This window comes from Astatotilapia calliptera, chromosome 19 (assembly GCF_964374335.1).
Source record: "Astatotilapia calliptera chromosome 19, fAstCal68.1, whole genome shotgun sequence".
In the NCBI taxonomy this organism is placed as follows: domain Eukaryota; kingdom Metazoa; phylum Chordata; class Actinopteri; order Cichliformes; family Cichlidae; genus Astatotilapia; species Astatotilapia calliptera.
The window spans coordinates 20,260,648-20,280,362 of NC_137440.1; the positions used below are offsets into that span (position 1 = coordinate 20,260,648).

Consider the following 19,715-nt stretch of genomic DNA (forward strand, 5'->3'; position numbering starts at 1 on the left):
CCTGACTGGTTGACAAGTGGTTGCTGGAAGTTGCTTGCCCTGCACCAATCACCTCTGTGTGATTGCTTTGGTTGCAAACAGATTGCTGTGGTTGAAAGAATCTTGCATTGAAGATGCAAACTTTGCTTTGAAGACTCTTATATCAGTTAAAGTGGCAGTGAAATTATGCAATCGTTAGTGACCAAAGCAAACATTTTTTGGTGCAGCACCCTGTTTACAACCAGTTTTACCTGGCAATAGCCAGCAGCCACTCACCAAATGGTCAGTGAATATACAATATACATTCTTTGTTTACTTTGATTTGTAATAAGTCGACATCCATGCATTTGTGTTTCTGTGTTGCAGAATGTCGGGTCTGTGAGGCAGCTGTTGTACGACTTCCCTTGGACCAATGTGGGAAAACTGGTATTTGTGGTGAGTCAGATATCTCATCAAAACACGTAGCCCAGAGAAATGTTCTTCACAGGTCCTGCAATTTACCTTTTTGGATTTAAAAAGAAAAATCATTTCAGTGATGATGAAACGCAAACATTCCCTTGCTTATGGCGATGTACGTGAAAGCCCAGCTCCTGCTTAGGGTCACAGAAATTTTTACGTGAAGATTTTTTCCTCTTTGCGGCTTTTTTATCTTAGTCCTCTGGAACTAATCAGGGATTTAAAGAGACTTTCCTTGCACACGTACACATGCAGAGCCACATACTGTAAACTACAGGCCTTTTTTCATCTAATGAGCAGCAGGATTTTCTGTTTCATGATATACATGCCCCTCGATTCATCCATTTTGATCAGTTATCACTGTGGTCCCTGTGCTCTGTAAAGGAAATCCTGTTAAATCTCCTCATCTCTGCTCTGACTCAGCTTGCTGTTAAGCTGAGCGCTGCAGCAATTTACTTCCATAGGGTTTCTGTTATCACAGGAGAGCAGAGAAGCTTACTGTTTATCTGTTTCACTCTTGACAGCTTCATGTTTTCTGCCAGCCTGTTATTAATCACAATCCCAAGAGGTCTTTATTGCTCATCACAGCTGTTACACAAAAATGGGCTCCTTGTGACTCTAAATTTGGCTGTTTTGTTGTGTTGAGGCAGACTTTACAGGCTGTAAGGTCTCTGAGAAATGTGGTTTCTTTGTCCCAGAAAGTTGAAGGTCTTGGTCTCAGACTGGGTTTTAGTTTGGTCTAATTTCGGAGTAAGCAGCCGTCGTATCTGCTGCACAGTTCACGGTGGAGACTTCCTGTTTTCCACAGTCTTGTTTTTTTGGGTGGTTTTCTTGCGTCTGCCATCTACACCGTCGTGACAGTGAACAAGCCATGGCGTGGCTGTGGTTTGACTGAGACCCAAAAGGCCTCTGTAGGCCCTGTCCCACCCTTTTTCTGAATAACAGGCTTTCTCCTCTACCCCACCCGCAAGTCACGGCATCCTGCATTGCTGCCATCACCCGCTGCAGCTACAGGCAAGCCAGAGAAGGATGCAAGCAAAGGGGCGCATGGGTCAATAAGCACCAGATGTTGTGATGATTTTAGGGGGATTTCCGATTCAGTATTTGGCTTTTGGAATTGCTAAAACTCCCCCTTTTTTGTATAAAAGTTTAACGCAGGAAGGGTAGAGTATGCTCTTGGTTCACTAATGCAACAGGGTGGAATTCTGGGTTTTTCTGAGGGAATAAGTTGCATTTAGATTTTTCTTGAGCCAGTGAGCATTTCATCTCCTCCCCTTGAAAGCTGAAATTAAGTAATTGCCTTTATGTCCTGTGCTCTTGGATCTCAGGCCAGCTTTTGCTTCGCTACTGCTCTGGTTGATGCTGGTCTGTATGAGGAGTTGTTGGTGTTGCTGGGAGATTTCGATGTGTGTGGCCTGCTCGGGAGGTCTTTTTTCATGTAACGATTCAGAAAGTTGTCCAGCAGCTTTAGATGACCCGATCATGTACAGTGCACAGATCAGGAAAAGCTGTGGCTTCTGAAAACCTCTTAACAGCCTGCCACTCGACACCAGTCTGCTCTTTGCTGTGTGTGTTTGTTCTTGAATAGAGTTACCGTCACACAAGCTGTTCATCCACTATACCTGCTGCTGGGTGTTGGATTATTTTTGCCTACTTAAAACCTGACTGAGATATTATTCTACTAAAGAAAAAAAAAGAAAGAAGAAGCACCCCTCACAGAGTCATAAATACTGATGCCATAATCAAAACCAAACATATCCCACACATCCCTCTTCATATTAATCATCCATAGACCTGCTGCACAGAGTTCAACTTAAAGATAAATGCCTGTTGAACAAACGATGCAGCATCAACACTCAAAGCATGTTTGAAGAGCGTGTCTCCCATCTCCTCTTTTCTTTTTACTAATTATCATTTTTCAGCTGTCAGTACTGATACTGGCCGATATATTCGCAGGGTGTTTGTATAGATGTCTATGGGAATACAAACCTGCTCTTTTGCCTCAATAAACTCTTTTCTGATGAGCTAATGGTCTCAATCTCTAGTTTTAAGTCTTATTATAAAGGGTGATGTTACTTTTCTAAAATATGGCTTCATTAGAATGAAAAAGGAAGAAAGAATTAGTGTGTGGTTTAGGGTTGGCCTACCGTGTGACATTACTACCCTAATAGCCATTTTCCATTAATACCTACTCGGGTTGGCTTGGAACAGCTCGAGATGATTTTTAGAGTTTTCCATTAGGCGATTGTACCTGGTACCAGGTAAATTTTTAGTACCTACTCGACTGGGGTTCCAAGCAATCCAAGTAACATCAACAGACTTCATGCCACCAAATGACTAGTCAGTGACGTTGTTCGATAAGTCACCTTCACGAAAATCAAAACAGCTATTTTTGAAACCCAGCAACAAAGGAAATGGTTACACAGAAACAATGCCATAGTCCCGGAGTCTGACCAAAGGCCACAGACCGAGCTGCAGGTATACCATCGCCTCGACGTCCACCTTTGTTGTAGTGTTCGAAACGCTTGGCTGCATTGCTATAATGACCCTTCGCACATTTAGGTGGTACTCGATTGCAATGGAAAATGAGTCAAGCCGAAGTGTCATCAAGCTGATCCGGTTATGTAGTAATGGAAAACGGGCTCAAGAGCGTGTACTCTTCATTGTCACATACGGACAGCTAAAATACTCCATTCAAGACTTCACACCTGAACCTCGCAAAACCAACAGCTGATGTGACAGCCACATAAAATCTTTTGTACGCAGTATGCGGTTGTTATCCATTATTCTCCCCTCTGCCTATAAATAAAAGGAGCTCGAACCAAACAAAACAGTGGATGGTTCAAAGATTTAAGATAAAAGCATTGCCTGGGAAGAACAATTAAGAGTTCACAGAGAAGAGATTTAATGCTCAGCATCAGCTGCCTCCTCCTTGGACTCACCGAGTTCGCCTCGTTCACACCTGGCTGCTGCCCAGTACGACTTCACTGTTTTAGTGGTGGTTTCTTGGATCTGCAGAGTAGCATTTTGAGGTTAAAGATAAATACTCAGTTTGAAGGATGGCAGCAAATTTCTCTCGCACTTTCCCACCCAGACTTTCTCTCCTCTCCCACAGATTTAAAGAGGAAATCTTATTCACAGAAATCTTTTGTAGGAAAGCCACCGGTAAAGAACTCAGTTCATTTTATATGAGCTTATTTCTCGAAAGACAATAACCACTAAACATACTTCAGTTCAGCAGCTTTCTCTAAAAGTATTTGTCTAAATAAAGTAATGCTCTGTCCCGTAGTCCGAAAGCATAGCTATTTGCATTTTCTCGAGGTCAGAGGCTAAACACTTGCAGAAATGTTTATAGGTCTGTGTTGAAAACAACCCTGCTGACACTAAAGACAGCTGTTATTGTGTCGAGCCTCTGCCAAAAGGCGCAGGAGAAAGCACAAACCCACCATTTTAGTTTTTCCGAGCATCCAGCTAATATGTCCTCTGACTGGAAAAACAACCAAACTGCTGAGAAATGCACAGTTTCAGTTTCTGGTTTGGGAAATGAAGAACAGATTCATGAAGTGATTGCAGCTTTGTGTTCAGCTACAAAATAATTTTCAGGAACAGACTTTGTTCTTTGGCTAATGCTCGCCTTCAGGCCTCCCTGGCACTTAATCACAATTTCACATTCCAATTTCATAATCGTGTTTTGTTAACTGCTGTAAATCACCGAGTCCTGTAATCAACATTCATGTGTTTTCTTTTTCCCCCTCGCTCCTCACTCTCAGGGGAAGAAGTTTGAAATCCTTCCTGACGGTCTACCCTCGGCTCGTAAACTCATCTACTACACAGGATGTCCTATGCGGTCTCGCCACCTCCTGCAGCTGCTTAGCAACAGCCACCGGCTCTACATGAACCTGCAGCCGGTTCTCAAACAAGTCCGTCGACTGGAGGAGAACGAAGGTATTTGGCGCCACTTATTCTGTCAACATTAAACACCCTTTGATCACTTCTTCAGAAATATAAACAAAAGAGAGCTGATGCTTCCTGTTTTTTGGTTGCCTACAGTACGTAAATCTGTGTTTTGAGATGGATACAGCATTTTGAACAGAAGTCTGTTTGGTTTAGATATTAAAAACTACCTGTTTTTTCTTTCTTTCTTTCCCCACTTCAGAGAAGAAGCAGTACCGGGAGTCATACATTAGCGATGCTCTTGAGCTAGACATGGATCATCTGGACAAGCGTTCCCGCGCTAGTGGCAGCAGCGCAGGCAGCACGTCTCATCACAAGCGTCTGTCTCGCCACTCCACTACCAGCCACGGCAGCTCGCACACCTCTGGCATTGAGGCGGACAGCTTCAGGGCCCCCGGCCAAGCTCCGCACAGACCCCTGCGCACCTGCAGCTCGTCCACAACCAGTCACGGGAGCTCGCACACCTCTGGCATCGAGAGCAGCGGCAAGGAACGCAACCTAGATGATGAAGGTATGAGTATTTACATTTATTTTTTTGTGCGTTTAGAGTCCAGGTAAGATTTCCCTTCAACAATTTAGGGGTAGATTCATTTCATAAAGTTTTTGCTTTTTTATATAAGAAACCACAGGAAAAGATTTCTCTTCAGTTTTCAAAATAAAATGCTGTAAGACCTGCCTGATCAGAGGTAACATGCTGATGGCTTGCTAGATTTCTGGGACTTGATATTACAAAAAAAAAAAAGCAATGGTCATACTCCAGTAGTGCTGCTCCAGAGAAAGTGAGAAGACTTGTTTATCTCAGATAATAATTCAGAAACATTTTACTCTGCAGAAATTGAGATGCTGGTGGATGACCCCAAAGACTATGAGGAGCTTCATGAAATGGCCCTGGATCAGGAGATGTGCATTCACATTACCGAGGACATGCTGACGATGTCACCTGATCAGACCAATGGATATTCAGGTACAGTTTCTCTGCAGTCAGGGGAATTAGCCCCAAAGTGGAATGAGTTAATTCAATGAATGCCACCTGTCTGTTTTTAAGGAGGCGGTAGCAAAATGCATCTCAAAAGTTTGTGTTTTTGCAGGATTGATTGTAAAAGATGTTAGCTCCTCCACATCCAGCTCCTCTGAGACTGTCGTCAAAATGAGAGGACAGAGCATCGAGTCTTTGCCACAGGTAGTTAAAGCCTTTTCTATCTGTGGATGTCCTGAGAGGCTGTTTTTTTGTTTTTATTTCTTATTTTTTCTAGAAAACCACTGCACATACAAGTCATAAGGAAGTAAAGCAGAGGGTTTAGAGTGACTATAAAGAAACACCTGGACAAACTTCATAACTTATCTGTGTTTGATTTTCTACGTTTTTATTCATAAATTTGACTTGTTTTCCATGCAGACGTCTGCCTGCAGGAAGCCTCAGTCTTCGACTGACCGCCACAGCCAATCACTAGACGACATCCGCCTCTATCAGAAGGACTGCCTGCAGTGGGCGGAGCTCTGCCAGGACACCGCCCACAGCTACACATTCGGTTGCGCTCAAGAGCTGAGTGACAGCAGTGGCGGAGGCGGCGGCTATCAAGGCCTTGCCGATCAGCGTGCCGGCATGCTTGGCGAGCAGCACCCGTTTCCCATCAAGAGAACCAACAAGTACTTCTCTCTGGACCTGACCAGCGAAGAGGTTCCCGAGTTTGTCGTGTGACAGAAGCACAAAGTAGGCAACCGCAGGGTGCCCTTTTCGCTCCTCCACGTCAGACGTGGAGATGTTTCAGGCCTCAGGGAACGAGATGAGAGGAGCGCTGCAGAGCTGGTTTCTATTCTTGGCAGCAAATAGTAGCGATGAGTAAACTGGCAACAAGTAAGCTGCCCCTTTTAAGCACCACTCGAGACGTTTCACATAACACATAATAAATCAATAGACATTGAGGTTTCTGTCAGAAAATCAGACTTTAAGAACAAACACTGGGCTCAAAAGAACTAAAAAAAAACTGCACCCCCAGGTCAAAAGAAACAAAAGGGATTGTGTCATCTTTAAAAAAAAAAAAAAGATTTTATTTAATTCAGTCTTCTCCAAACTGATCCGCTTCTTTACAAAGTCATCAAAAGACTTGTGCATGTAGGTCTACAGCAGACAGATTAATGCACCTGACAAGCTTTTCAAAGATCTTCTGTGGAGGACACAAAGGACAGAAATCATGCTGAGCTACAAACCAAAGACAAGATGGAAATAAACTGAAACCACATCTGTCTCTACATCCAGTTTGGTGGAACATTATATTTCAGTCATGCAGGGAGGGAACATGGACCTACGATCCTCTGTGTGAGAGCGGCCATGCCTCCTTCCTCCTCTCTTCTTCTTCTTCTTCTCCACCACTTCATTTTACCTCAACTGGAAGTGGAGTGTGCCAACACCCCCCCTCCTCACAGACTGGACTTTTTAATCATTTGAACACAAACCCGACGTGCCTTTATCACACTATGCAGGTGTCAGTCTCGCGCCTTGACAATCACACACCTTCACCCTTAGATCCAAGCCATCAGAACTCAAGCTCTGCTTTACTTTTTAAAAATTGCGCACGCACACACATAAACATAGAGCTAGTTTTTTGGCAATTAAATGTTAAAAATATCACGATTTCACAATGTTTTGTGTCCTGTCAAATTCAGCCGAGTTTCCCAGGAGGAATGAGGTCGAGCGAGTTCCTACGTGTTCTGACTCGCTCTGCGATTGCGGCCACAAAAGTTTCCCTGTAATCTAGCCTCAAAATGGAGCCGGGCTGGCTGTCAGCCAAAACAAACCACACTTTGACGCATACATATACATTCTCCTTTGACTCTTCTAATCCTTTTGTTTCAGCTATTGTTTTAAACTGGAATTTGTTACATTTTTCTCTTAAAAATCAATTTATATGTTGTATTTTTTATGAACTGTATATGTTACACACTTAATCTGTGTAAGGTTAAAGTCATTCAGTATTACAAGCCAGTGTAGGTGACAGTATTAAGGACATGTGGCTCTGAACAAGAAAGACAGGTTTTATTGTCGGTTTGATTCAAGAGATGTGACCGTTACTCAAGATTTCAATACTCTAGAAGTGGCACCGTTTCCACTGCGGTTTGTAAGGCAGTTGGTTGTGGAGATGACATCTTTTCACCAGAAATGGAGACTCTTTCCCTGAACCGATGTCTCCAAACTATTTTATTGGGTTAATTTTTCAGTTTTTCTTTGCCCCACTGAGCAGCATGAATAAGAGCAGGAGGAGGTCAGTTATTGGTTTTGATCAACAGCCTTCTTTTTTTTTTAAATCATGAGATTAGGAGAAATGGTGGAAATGTTCAGTTTTAGATATTGAGGCTCATGAATTTTAAAAAACACTGCTTTATAAGGATGTAGGATCATTTTGCTATAAAGCTACAGCTTAGCTTATCTAAAAGACACAAAGAACAACTATCCTGGCAGTCCATCCACCTGCCAGCTCACATTCATTCAGCATGAGGGTGTAGGAAGTGTTCATTACCATTTTAAGATTTAAAGTTGTAGGGTTGGCTAAATCAAACCCCTCAGTTTAACCCCACCTGCCCTCTTTCTTCTTTTTGTTGTTGTTGTTGTTGTTGCAGTCAGCAAACAAAAGCGAGGTGTTAATGTGGTGATACTCCAGCGACTTTTTGTGCCAACCTGTGACACGTGCAGTGTAAGAACCGTTAGCTGAGAGTTTAAAACTTATTTATCATGGTTTTAAGTGTCCTGCGCTTAAAAACGCTATTTTAACACAGTCTATCAGACAGCATCAATGAGAATTTTTATGCAATACATAACAAATACATGGATTTAATAAAGCTGTGTAATTAAATCAATTTCTATATTTCATACTTTGTTTTCTTTAACTTTATATAATTACTCATTAACTGAAAATGTCTATTTTGATGGACAGCAATGTTTCTTATATTAAAACAGCATGTGTTAAGGTACATAGCCATACATTCATAACCCATGTCCTTAAAGTCTTCCTGTCTTACTTCTTTGGCTCTGCTATATGGTCATACTTACACTTTGTAAGAGTCTGTATGTCTGTGCCCATAATCCTTTCTGTGAAAGGATCGCCCTGCAGGTAAAAATGTTTTTTGTCACCTTGTTGTTCAAAAAAAAAGAAGAAAAAAAAAGATTTGTTATAATGAAGTCTGGTCCGTGCCTTCTTGGTACTAATGCCCTCAATAGCCAATAAATAGGTACATTTATCTACCAATTATATGTTGTCAAGTCATTTCATTTTTTTGAGTATTGCCAGCTGGAAGCTAAAAACTCTTTAAGTATAAAACTTTACATGTGGAAGGTGGTGTACAAAATGTTCCCTTAGTTCATGCTGCCCTCTGGTGGTTTACACTCACTGGAATGCAAGTCTCACTTTGGCCTGAGGGTGGCAGTATTTCATGATAAGTAAACAGCTCTGTTCCTTTTGTCCTCTGGCCTCAAATTTGGCTTCACGCCTACTTTTTTTTGTATAACCATACATAAGCGTTATTTTAAAGTGTGCTATCTGAACATAAAAGGACACTATAACAACTTAATATTAACAAAACCATTAACATCAGAGCTTCAGCTGACCTTAGTTACCTGTCATCCTCACTTGTACCTCATAAATCTAGGTGACATAGTGATTGACTACATCAGGCGGAGTGATGTCCATTTTCTTAATCTGTCTGAATTTCAGTTTCTTTTCCCAGAGTTGGCAACCCCAGAAATCTGATTTGATACCGTTCGTATTTTTATCTTACATGTTTTATTAAAAATACATTTCATTTCACAGAAAATGGTTATCCCAATAATTTATACTATGAATTGCAGTCAGTATTAATAGCAACGAAATAAGCAGATCAGCTGACAATCAGCGTTTAATTCTAAGCTACCCTTCTGTAAATATCTATCAGACAATCACAGAAACTGCTGATCTATTGGGATTTTCCCACACAACCATCTCTCCAGTTCACAGAGAAAGAAAAAATCCAGCGAGCAGAAGCTCTCTGGGTGAAAATACTTTGATGCCTGAGGTCACAGGAGAATGGCTAGACTTGCCCTGGGCTAATCGAATGGAGTAACCTCAATTAACAACTTGTCATCATCAAGGTATGTAGAAGAGCATCTCTGAATACACAACATCTCAAAGTGTGGAACAGATGGGCTACAAGAGCACACTGGATGCTACTCCTGTCACTAAACTGATGCTACAGGTCACAGATTAAACAAAATTGGACAACAGAATTGTAATTCTCCATTTCAGCTGCGATATTCATATGTTTACACTGCTTCCATCACAAGACTCACATCATCTCAAACTGGTTACTCAAACATGACGGTGATTTCACTGTACTCAACGGCCTCACAGTCACCAGATCTCATAATCAATATCAGCAGAAGCCCCCAAGAAGCAAGCAAGGCTACAAGACGTGAAATCTTTGAAGTAGGAGGAACCGTAACTGTGTTTTCTTTTGCGTTAAAATATGCAACATTGGGCTGAAAACACAAATCACCACAAAATCATTGATGCACAAATTAAGGGGAAACATGGAAGCCTTCCTCAGCGAGCTCCACCTCTTTCCCGCACTCTCCCCTCCGAGCTACACAGCTGTACAGGAAATCATTCATCCACCATCCACTGCCGTCACCATGGCAACACAGAGGGGGAAATCCATTCTCAGTCGCTTGTCAACCCCCCTCTCTCTCCTTCCTTTTGTCTTGTTGAATTAGGTGGAGCTCTTTTCTGACCACGTTGATGCATCATTTTTAAATTTTAAAACAGAGCAAAGGCTTCGTTCACTGATCCTAATAATGCTTGCAGAGCCTCATTTGTATCCTCTCTAATATTTCCATACATCTGTTCTCCCCATCAGTAAGCATGCATGTGTAGGTGATCATTGCTGCTGATTGTCTGAGAGTATTAGGTGGCAGTGTCTCTCCAGCAGCAGTGGTGACCTCTCCATAAATCCCGTGGGGCATTGGGAAAGGACAGGCGGGGCGGTTATGCTTGGATCGGGCCAGCAGCTGCCTGGAGGAGGCAGATGGTCGCAAATCAGAGATGAAATCCAGGCCCCTCCCCTGCCTGCATGATAACCTACCCCTCTCACGCACACAAAAATAGAACAGTTCAAACTATCGTCTTACTACACAAATTTTGGGCGAGTGGGGTGAATGAATGCTGATGACCAAAAGATTAAGAAAAATATAACCCATTCAAACAAAGGCAGGCCAATCAGTATCAAAGGTGGTGCTTTCCAATTCCTGAAAAACCAGCTGAATTTAAGCTCTGCCCTGATGCACGAACATCACTATTAATTGCAGCAGAAAAGTCTTTAGTCACCACATCTGTCCGTGTCCTCTTGGAAATGGATTAACAGCACTTAATAAAGCAGCCTATTAACCTAAACAGCTGCACTGACACCAAAAGGAGATGATCCCCAGAGCCGATAATAATGAAAAACAGTAATCTGATTACAAATAAACAAATCTCTGGAGTTATCTCTTCTCCAGTGGTGGAGGGAGGTGCCTGACACATTTAGCTTGAAACCAGTCGGTGGTATATGATATACAGCGCATCTGAAGTTGCTACTAGATAAGTGGAAAATTTAACCATCTCAGAAAAATAATTCTTACAAAGTTCTATAAAAGGGAAAAGAGGAGATATATTAAATATGTGGTTTTGACAGTCAATTGTCCAGAATATTCATTATATTAGGTAATATATATGTATGTGAACAATATGTGAAAAACTAAGTACACCCTGCTTCCACAGGACTTAACAGGGTACTTAGCAACCAGGTGCTGCAAATCAATTGCTTGTGATAAACTGATCATCAGTAACTATGAAAACCTCTATAAAAACAGGAATTTTGTACATCCAAGAGTGGGAATACCAGCAAATTGCCCACAAGGTCAGAAAATGGTCCGAAAAATTCCAAAAAGCTAAATCTATAAGCCTCTGGAAGTGGCTCGTTCATTGCAGATTGCTTTGATGCTGAGATCTGGTTGCTTGTGGACATTCAAGGCTCTGGGTGCTAAGGTCACCCTCTAACATATTTAATACCAACTCATAAGTCAATCAAGTTTATTCTTCTCTTTTACTTTTACTTCAGTTGCAAATGAGAAAGAGGAGAAAAAGTTTATTTCGGGTCCTGGCCGCTTCCTTTTCTTCACCATGGCACTGTGAATCACTTCCAGTGTTTGTAGCTTCAGTTCAGCTATGTTAAATCTGCTCACAGTGCAATTAGAAAAAGACTGATGCTGCAGGACCCGAGCACCTTGTGCAGCATCTGACGTTGTGTTTACCCAAAATTAATAATCTAGTATGGACAAGATGAATTCTCCATTACTCCTGATATGTAAAACCTAACTGAAAGAGGATGTGTTCTCTCTTTTTACCACACCGTTTCAAACACACGATTAAAATACCCAGGCGTCTGATCCATATTCCAAGCATCCATAGTTAAAACTGCTCTTATCTTAGACACAGAGTGAAACTTCTGATAAGAGTACACACTGCACTAATGTCTACTGAATGTGTTTTATATTATTGGAGACAGAAATCAAACATCTGACTTCCTACAAATGCAGTGAGACAGAGGGCATGCAGCGTTTATCTAATTAATGGCAAAAAGAGTCAAACAACAGCCATTATGAGTCTTAATGAGGGAGTACTGTTTCAAAGAGGGCAGAATAAGATGCACACACTGTTCATACTATGAATCTAATTATCTTAGTGTAATGAAACAGTCTCATCAATACTTTTATTCCAAACATCAATGACTGTACAATGTGCGGTGCATTAAAAGTGCCAAATTTTCACAAGTTATACTCGTGGCTCACTATTTAAACTATAGAACAGAATATTATTTTTATTTTAAAACGCTGTTTGTCTTAAAAGAAGGTAAGCGAAAGCACATATGATGGTAGCGTGGTCGGACAACGAGGACATGACCAGTTTCCTGCTTTTCAATATTGTGTCAGACTCACACCTCTATTTTTAGAGGACATAATCACACATATTGTTGTTACATTTTCAGCCACTGGTTGCTTGAAACCTTTCACACCTCATCTCATAAACCAGAGTGTCTATGATTGTTAAAACACTGTGGGTGGCTGCTGCTTCACTATCCCATGACACAACACAGAACTGCTTTCAGCATACAGTTTATTCATTTTGGGCTTTGCCTAATTCTAATAACAAAAAAAAAAGGTTTCTAGCATCAATTAAAGCTTAATATGAATATAGACATGAATAATAGTACCAGGGGAGTAGCACAGAACTCTGGGCCCTATAATAAACAGTGTCTGTGGCCCCCTTCCTTTGGTGATGCACATCTCTGAAGAGTCTTTTGATCGGTCTGAAAAACTATTAACACTATTTTCAAGGCTTTGGGGTCAAGATATAGAGGTCAAGGCACACCATAATAACTGTAACTATTGTAATTATCTTGATAATCTTGTGCAGTAAAAATGCATTACATTAAATTAAGTTTATGATCTCAAACACAAAAATTAGACAGATAAAGTAACACGTGCATCTTAGTGTGCTGCCCGTGGGTGTTTAGAACTAGCAAAAGCTAAAAAAAAAAAAAAAATCTATCCCCATTTAAATTAAGCAGCAGTGTCGTTGCGTTATTCTGAAGTACCATTTCATCAGCCTGAAACACATCGACTTCCTCAGAACAGCTTATTTATCTCACGGCACAATGCTTGAAAACCACCGGGCCCACAATAAATAAAGCTCAACAGTACAGCAGATGACTTAAGATGATGGTGGGGCTACACAGTGATGCAATGGTTAGCAGTGGTGCCTCACGGCATGGAGGTTCTGTGTTTGAATGCAATCTGGGGCCTTTCTGTGGGGACTTTGCATGTTTACTGGATACTCAAGCTTCCTCCCACAGTCCATAGACATGCAGACGGTTAGGTTTATTAGTAATTCCAAACTGAGCAAGAGTGCTAGTCTGTGTGTTGGCTCTGTGATAAATTTCCAAACCTGTCCAGGATGTACCCTTCCTCTTAACCCGTGACAGCTGGGACAGACTCCATCCTCCTCCCACAGCCCAGAATTTGATAAGTGGAGAAAGACGCATGGATGAATTGTAGTTCCTTATGTTTTTGTTATTTCAATCTTTCAGTTCTGGGCTTCTGTTGCGGAGGTACTTAGGTTAATACAGCTAAAACTGCGAGAGGGTTGTTAGATTATTTACACAAGTTAGCCAATAGAACCTGCTCAGCGCTATGTTTGAAACTGTCCAAAGATATACTCGCTAGGTTAACGGATAATTCTAAAGTGCCTGCTGGTGTGATGGTAAATGGTTATATATATATATATATATATATATATATATATATATATATATATATATATATATATATATATATATCTTAGTCTTTTAATAATAACAATAATAATATTAAAAATTAATTATAGAGTATGCAAGCATGAGAAAGCTGAGCCAAGGGTAAAGGAGACTTCATGCATTGAATACATAAACTTCACTGACTTGAAATAAAGAAGAAGTTTTTAATTTATGAGAGGAAAAAACTCTACGAGAAGGATCCAGCGGTTGAATTTCTGCAGTAAAACGCTTGTTTCCCGAGATGGAAAATGATGGCCTAGTTGGAAAACTGTGAAAATTCCAGTTGCTAAGAGGGACAAACATTAAAATTTTGGCGCTTGGATCCACTTCATCTTTAAAAGCTTATTTGAGTTGTTTACTTCACTATAATGCTGGATCATGGTGTTTCATTAGAACTAGCAAAAGCAGCATAAGTGCCGTAAGCGTCCACCTATTTTTATTTTAATTAATAAGACGTGTCATTGTGGTATTTTAATGTCCGTTTCATCAGTCTGAAACAGCACATTAAAGCTTACTGCTAAAGTTTCACCTGTTTCTCACTGTCTCTACCAACTCATGTCAACTTTGGGGAGTGCTCTGCTTACCTTTTTCTTTTCCTCAGTTTTCCTCCTTCTCTCCTTCTTTCCTTTCGTTAATGGGTGGGCTAAACCATTCGGCTTCATTTGTAAGGGGTGGAGTGGCGTTAGAGAGGCTCCGTTAGTTTTTGGAATCAAGCTCAGTCACCAGAGTTATTCGAAAAAGTTAATTATGACACTAATTACTTAGGAATACAAAAATTGCAAATAAATATACAGCTTTTATTCGACGCTGTCCAGGATCCATGCCACCACTGGGGCCCTAAGTTGTCTGCTTGTGACCCCAAAAGCTAGGCTAGGTTAAGTGCCAAGACATCAAAGGTGATAATGCGCATGTGCAGCTAGCAAGAAAGGCACTTGTGGATGTGTACAGAATATTGAATCATGATTTTCAGTCAGGTAAAGATCTTCTTTGTACCTGACAAAGGGCTTAAGAGATAAATACTTAAATCAATAAAACAGTTTTTATAAAAATCACAGATGCCCTTCAAAAACGTCAAGTTAAAATCGCGTAATTGTTTGTGTTTGTTTGTTTTGTTTTAATAATTAGCTCAAATGCAATTCAGTGCAAAAGTCTCTTATTTCTCTAGGAAAAGGGGAAGTAGATACTACCGTAGATGGAAATAGAGTATATAAGGCAAATATTTGATGTGCTGCATTGTTTTTTATTAGAACTTCAGTAAAAACCTTTATTCTTCAACCCATCCTGAGCTCTCTTAGACAGTTGTCTAGTAATTTCTTGAAGTAGTCTTCAGGAATAGTTCTGCAGGCTTCCTAAAGCACATTCAAAGCTCTTCCATTGTGTGTTTTTCTATCTAGGTATGCTTTGAATGCATTGCCAGTGTGCTTGGGATAATTGTAATAGTGAAATGAAGCTGCTGTCAATCAGATGCTTTCCAGATGGTACTGTACAGTGTTCACACTATTCTGTGTTTATAATTAAATCTTGACCCGATCTCCAACACCACTGGCTGAAATGCAGACCCAAACCGTGACAGCACCTCCACCGTGTTTTACAGACGACTATAGACACTCACTGTTGTACCTCTCACCTCTGACGTCCTCTGATTTCAAAATTATTTGTAAAACTGAATACCGTTCAGTCCTGTTTGTTAATGTGTACTGAGCATAGCCGTTTGCTATACACTTCCAGCTGGAATTCTTGCATTTACTGAACTGGATGTGGAGACGTTAACAATGTAATCATCAGCAATTAAACTGCATGACAACATTTTTCAAAGATTTTATAGTAAAACAAAACAAATCTAGATGTTTATAATATCAGGACAGACGGTGATATCAGTGATTCTTGAGTTCAGAAACAAAAGGACTCTGGAGGATATGTGGGGGGGAAAAAAGAGATGTGTGGAAACCATTAATTTACTGGACCCACGAAGGGCTATCCCAGATCATGGTGGTATCCTGGCGACAGAGGCTTCCTACAGTCGCCTTCGCAGGAACCATGACTCACTGATTCTACATCTTCCTCTCCGCCCTCTCTCTGTCTCTCTCTATGGACATGAGCTGCTACTGTAAGTCACAGAAAATAACATCTGCATGAATGGAGCCAGGGAAAATGTGACTCACAGAAAACGTGACGCTCAGACAGTAGGAGGAACACAAATACCGTTTGCTGAGTTTACCTGGAGGCGAAAAACTTGATATGCATGAGAGCAGATGTACAGTATTCTCATAGAGGCATCGTCTGAATGAGCTCAGAATTAGAAGCCAGACAGCTCTTAAATGCTGCCTTAATAATTTATATGAATCACAGGATCAGCACAGTTTTTTGTTGTTGTGGCAGGATGTAATGTCCTCCTGGGGGAAGCATCTGCCATCAGGGAGAGTGGCTTTGGCAGTCTCAGTCGATTTGTTTTTACAAACTACATCTGCCTGCTGTTATAGATGTACAGAAGAAACACTCCACTACAGCTGTTTGATATAGGACTTTTAAGACTGATACCAATACCGATATTTGTGGTTTACAAATCCAAAATTCTGATATATCGTCTAATTTTTTTTAGGAAAACTAACTAACTACTTTTTTACACTCTGCTAGGGCCCAGTTGATGTACCAGGGGAGCCGATATATATCGGTTGAAATGAGCTATTTGCTCATATACAGTGGGGCAAAAAAGTATTTAGTCAGCCACCGATTGTGCAAGTTCCCCCACCTAAAATGATGACAGAGGTCAGTAATTTGCACCAGAGGTACACTTCAACTGTGAGAGACAGAATGTGAAAAAAAAAATCCATGAATCCACATGGTAGGATTGGTAAAGAATTTATTCGTAAATTAGGGTGGAAAATAAGTATTTGGTCAATAACAAAAATACAACTCAATACTTTGTAACATAACCTTTGTTGGCAATAACAGAGGTCAAACGTTTACTATAGGTCTTTACCAGGTTTGCACACACAGTAGCTGGTATTTTGGCCCATTCCTCCATGCAGATCTTCTCGAGAGCAGTGATGTTTTGGGGCTGTCGCCGAGCAACACGGACTTTCAACTCCCGCCACAGATTTTCTATGGGGTTGAGGTCTGGAGACTGGCTAGGCCACTCCAGGACTTTCAAATGCTTCTTATGGAGCCACTCCTTTGTTGCCCGGGCGGTGTGTTTTGGATCATTGTCATGTTGGAAGACCCAGCCTCGTTTCATCTTCAAAGTTCTCACTGATGGAAGGAGGTTTTGGTTCAAAATCTCACGATACATGGCCCCATTCATTCTGTCCTTAACACGGATCAGTCGTCCTGTCCCCTTGGCAGAAAAACAGCCCCATAGCATGATGTTTCCACCCCCATGCTTCACAGTAGGTATGGTGTTCTTGGGATGCAACTCAGTATTCTTCTTCCTCCAAACACGACGAGTTGAGTTTATACCAAAAAGTTCTACTTTGGTTTCATCTGACCACATGACATTCTCCCAATCCTCTGCTGTATCATCCATGTGCTCTCTGGCAAACTTCAGACGGGCCTGGACATGCACTGGCTTCAGCAGCGGAACACGTCTGGCACTGCGGGATTTGATTCCCTGCCGTTGTAGTGTGTTACTGATGGTGACCTTTGTTACTTTGGTCCCAGCTCTCTGCAGGTCATTCACCAGGTCCCCCCGTGTGGTTCTGGGATCTTTGCTCACCGTTCTCATGATCATTTTGACCCCACGGGATGAGATCTTGCGTGGAGCCCCAGATCGAGGGAGATTATCAGTGGTCTTGTATGTCTTCCATTTTCTGATGATTGCTCCCACAGTTGATTTTTTCACACCAAGCTGCTTGCCTATTGTAGATTCACTCTTCCCAGTCTGGTGCAGGTCTACAATACTTTTCCTGGTGTCCTTCGAAAGCTCTTTGGTCTTGGCCATGGCGGAGTTTGGAGTCTGACTGTTTGAGGCTGTGGACAGGTGTCTTTTATACAGATGATGAGTTCAAACAGGTGCCATTCATACAGGTAACGAGTGGGGGACAGAAAAGCTTCTTACAGAAGACGTTACAGGTCTGTGAGAGCCAGAGATTTTCCTTGTTTGAGGTGACCAAATACTTATTTTCCACCCTAATTTACGAATAAATTCTTTACAAATCCTACCATGTGAATTCATGGATTTTTTTTTTCCACATTCTGTCTCTCACAGTTGAAGTGTACCTCTGGTGCAAATTACTGACCTCTGTCATCATTTTAGGTGGGGGAACTTGCACAATCGGTGGCTGACTAAATACTTTTTTGCCCCACTGTATCAGTATCAGCATTTATAACAGCAGAGAAATGAAAATTTAAAGAGTAAAGAAGAGATGGGAGAAACACTTTTAATCATGCTATGAATGTTGATCTTGTATACATAGCTGAGGGGACTTTGCAACTTCCCTGTCAGCAACACACGCTTGGAGCCAGTTGAGTAATCCACGAGTTACTGTGGCAATAAAACAAGGTTATTTTTAAGCTGCATTACATTGTCCTCCCCACCCAAGTACACACAAATACATTTTAGGGAAGCTGTTTATGTTTCTTCCATCTGAAAGAAAAAAAAACCCAAACTACTGGTCAGTTTGATTTTTAAAATCATAAAATGTTAGTGTTGTTATCAGCCTTAAAAATCTTGTATTGGTCGCGGACTCGGCTCGGATGGCCAGTTTTTATGTTTTTAAGACTGGCAAACAGATGTTGCCAACATGGTGCCTCTGCTCAAAACTCATATCATGATTAAAGGGTTTTTTCCTGTCTCTTCTTTACTCTGTAAATTTTGATTTATCAGCTGTTGAAAGATGTTTTTGTTGTTGTTGGGGTTTATTTGTTTGTTTGTTGGAATAAGTGGTTCAATATATATGAAAAGAGATACCGAGTGTTGCAACTGGCACCAAAACAAGCCAGATCAATTAATGGCTCAACAGAACAGAGGAAACTGGCCTAAATTTAAATTTTTGGATGAGTAAAGATTGTAATCACCTTAATTCCCTGTTGTCTCTGAATGCACTGAAGTAATTACATGGCACAAAAACTTAATGTATTATATTTACTAGTTAAAAAGCCAGACATTCCCTTTGTTGTTTTTCAGAAACTTAGGATGGGTTGTTATGCTGTTAAATGCAGGATTGGCAAAGAAAGGCATAAAAATAACAACACTAACCAATTACAAGGAAAAACAAGCTTAAACGAAATCAGATAAATGCAAGCGTATAGTAATCGAAACATTAATGCCGATTTTAACATGCTTGTTTATTGCCGGTTGCGTAGTTGAGTTAAGAATCTGGCTTTCGCATCAGGCAGTTGTTTGCTAAGTGCCTTTGCAGCACAAATAGCAGAAAAGAAAAGAGAAAAAAGTCCCAATCCCACAATAATATGGAACATGGCGCCATCAAGATAATGTGACAAGATATGGTGCAAAGTGCAGCATATTTAAACCAGTTGTTGGAGCCTGTTGCGTTTGCAAGATAACATCAGTTAGGTTTGCCAGTATTAAGGGTAAGAACCAGTTTTTGACTTTTTTTCTTCTAGTACACTCGCCCAAATTGAGTGTATCCAGCACATGCAGAAAACCTCTGTACTCCCAAATGTACCGCACACTTTTTGTGTTTTTTGCTCCACATCTGGTGTATGGTTTTTTTTATAATCTTTTGATCTTTGGCTTTGCTGTGATATGCAAGTAGACTGATGATTAAACATTTCCGCTGTGGCAAGAAGGCGTGTGTCGTGCATGCAATACAGGATGTGATGTTGTTAGATTTTGTTGTTGTTGTTGTTGTTGTTTTTTTTTTTATTTATGTAGCCCTCATCAGTAAGGATGTTTTTTTTAAAGTGCCACTAAAATTTCTCAAGATTTAAATCCAGACTGGTATGCATCTGTTTATTGCAGCTGTTTAGAGAGACACTCGAGGCTTTTCCTG

General features: G+C 40.9%; 1 protein-coding gene across 1 annotated transcript in view; it reads left to right on the forward strand.

The window, feature by feature from the left end:
• The window catches only part of frmd6 (FERM domain containing 6), a 31,218-nt gene extending 24,415 nt beyond the window's left edge, over positions 1-6,803 (forward strand). The window contains exons 9-14 of the mRNA XM_026151511.2: positions 346-414; positions 4,206-4,380; positions 4,592-4,900; positions 5,222-5,353; positions 5,478-5,569; positions 5,786-6,803. Of these exons, the coding sequence (XP_026007296.1) occupies positions 346-414; positions 4,206-4,380; positions 4,592-4,900; positions 5,222-5,353; positions 5,478-5,569; positions 5,786-6,088 (1,080 nt within the window). The 3' untranslated portion in view covers positions 6,089-6,803. The remainder of the gene's footprint in view (positions 1-345; positions 415-4,205; positions 4,381-4,591; positions 4,901-5,221; positions 5,354-5,477; positions 5,570-5,785) is intronic.
• Positions 6,804-19,715: the final 12,912 nt, after the last annotated feature.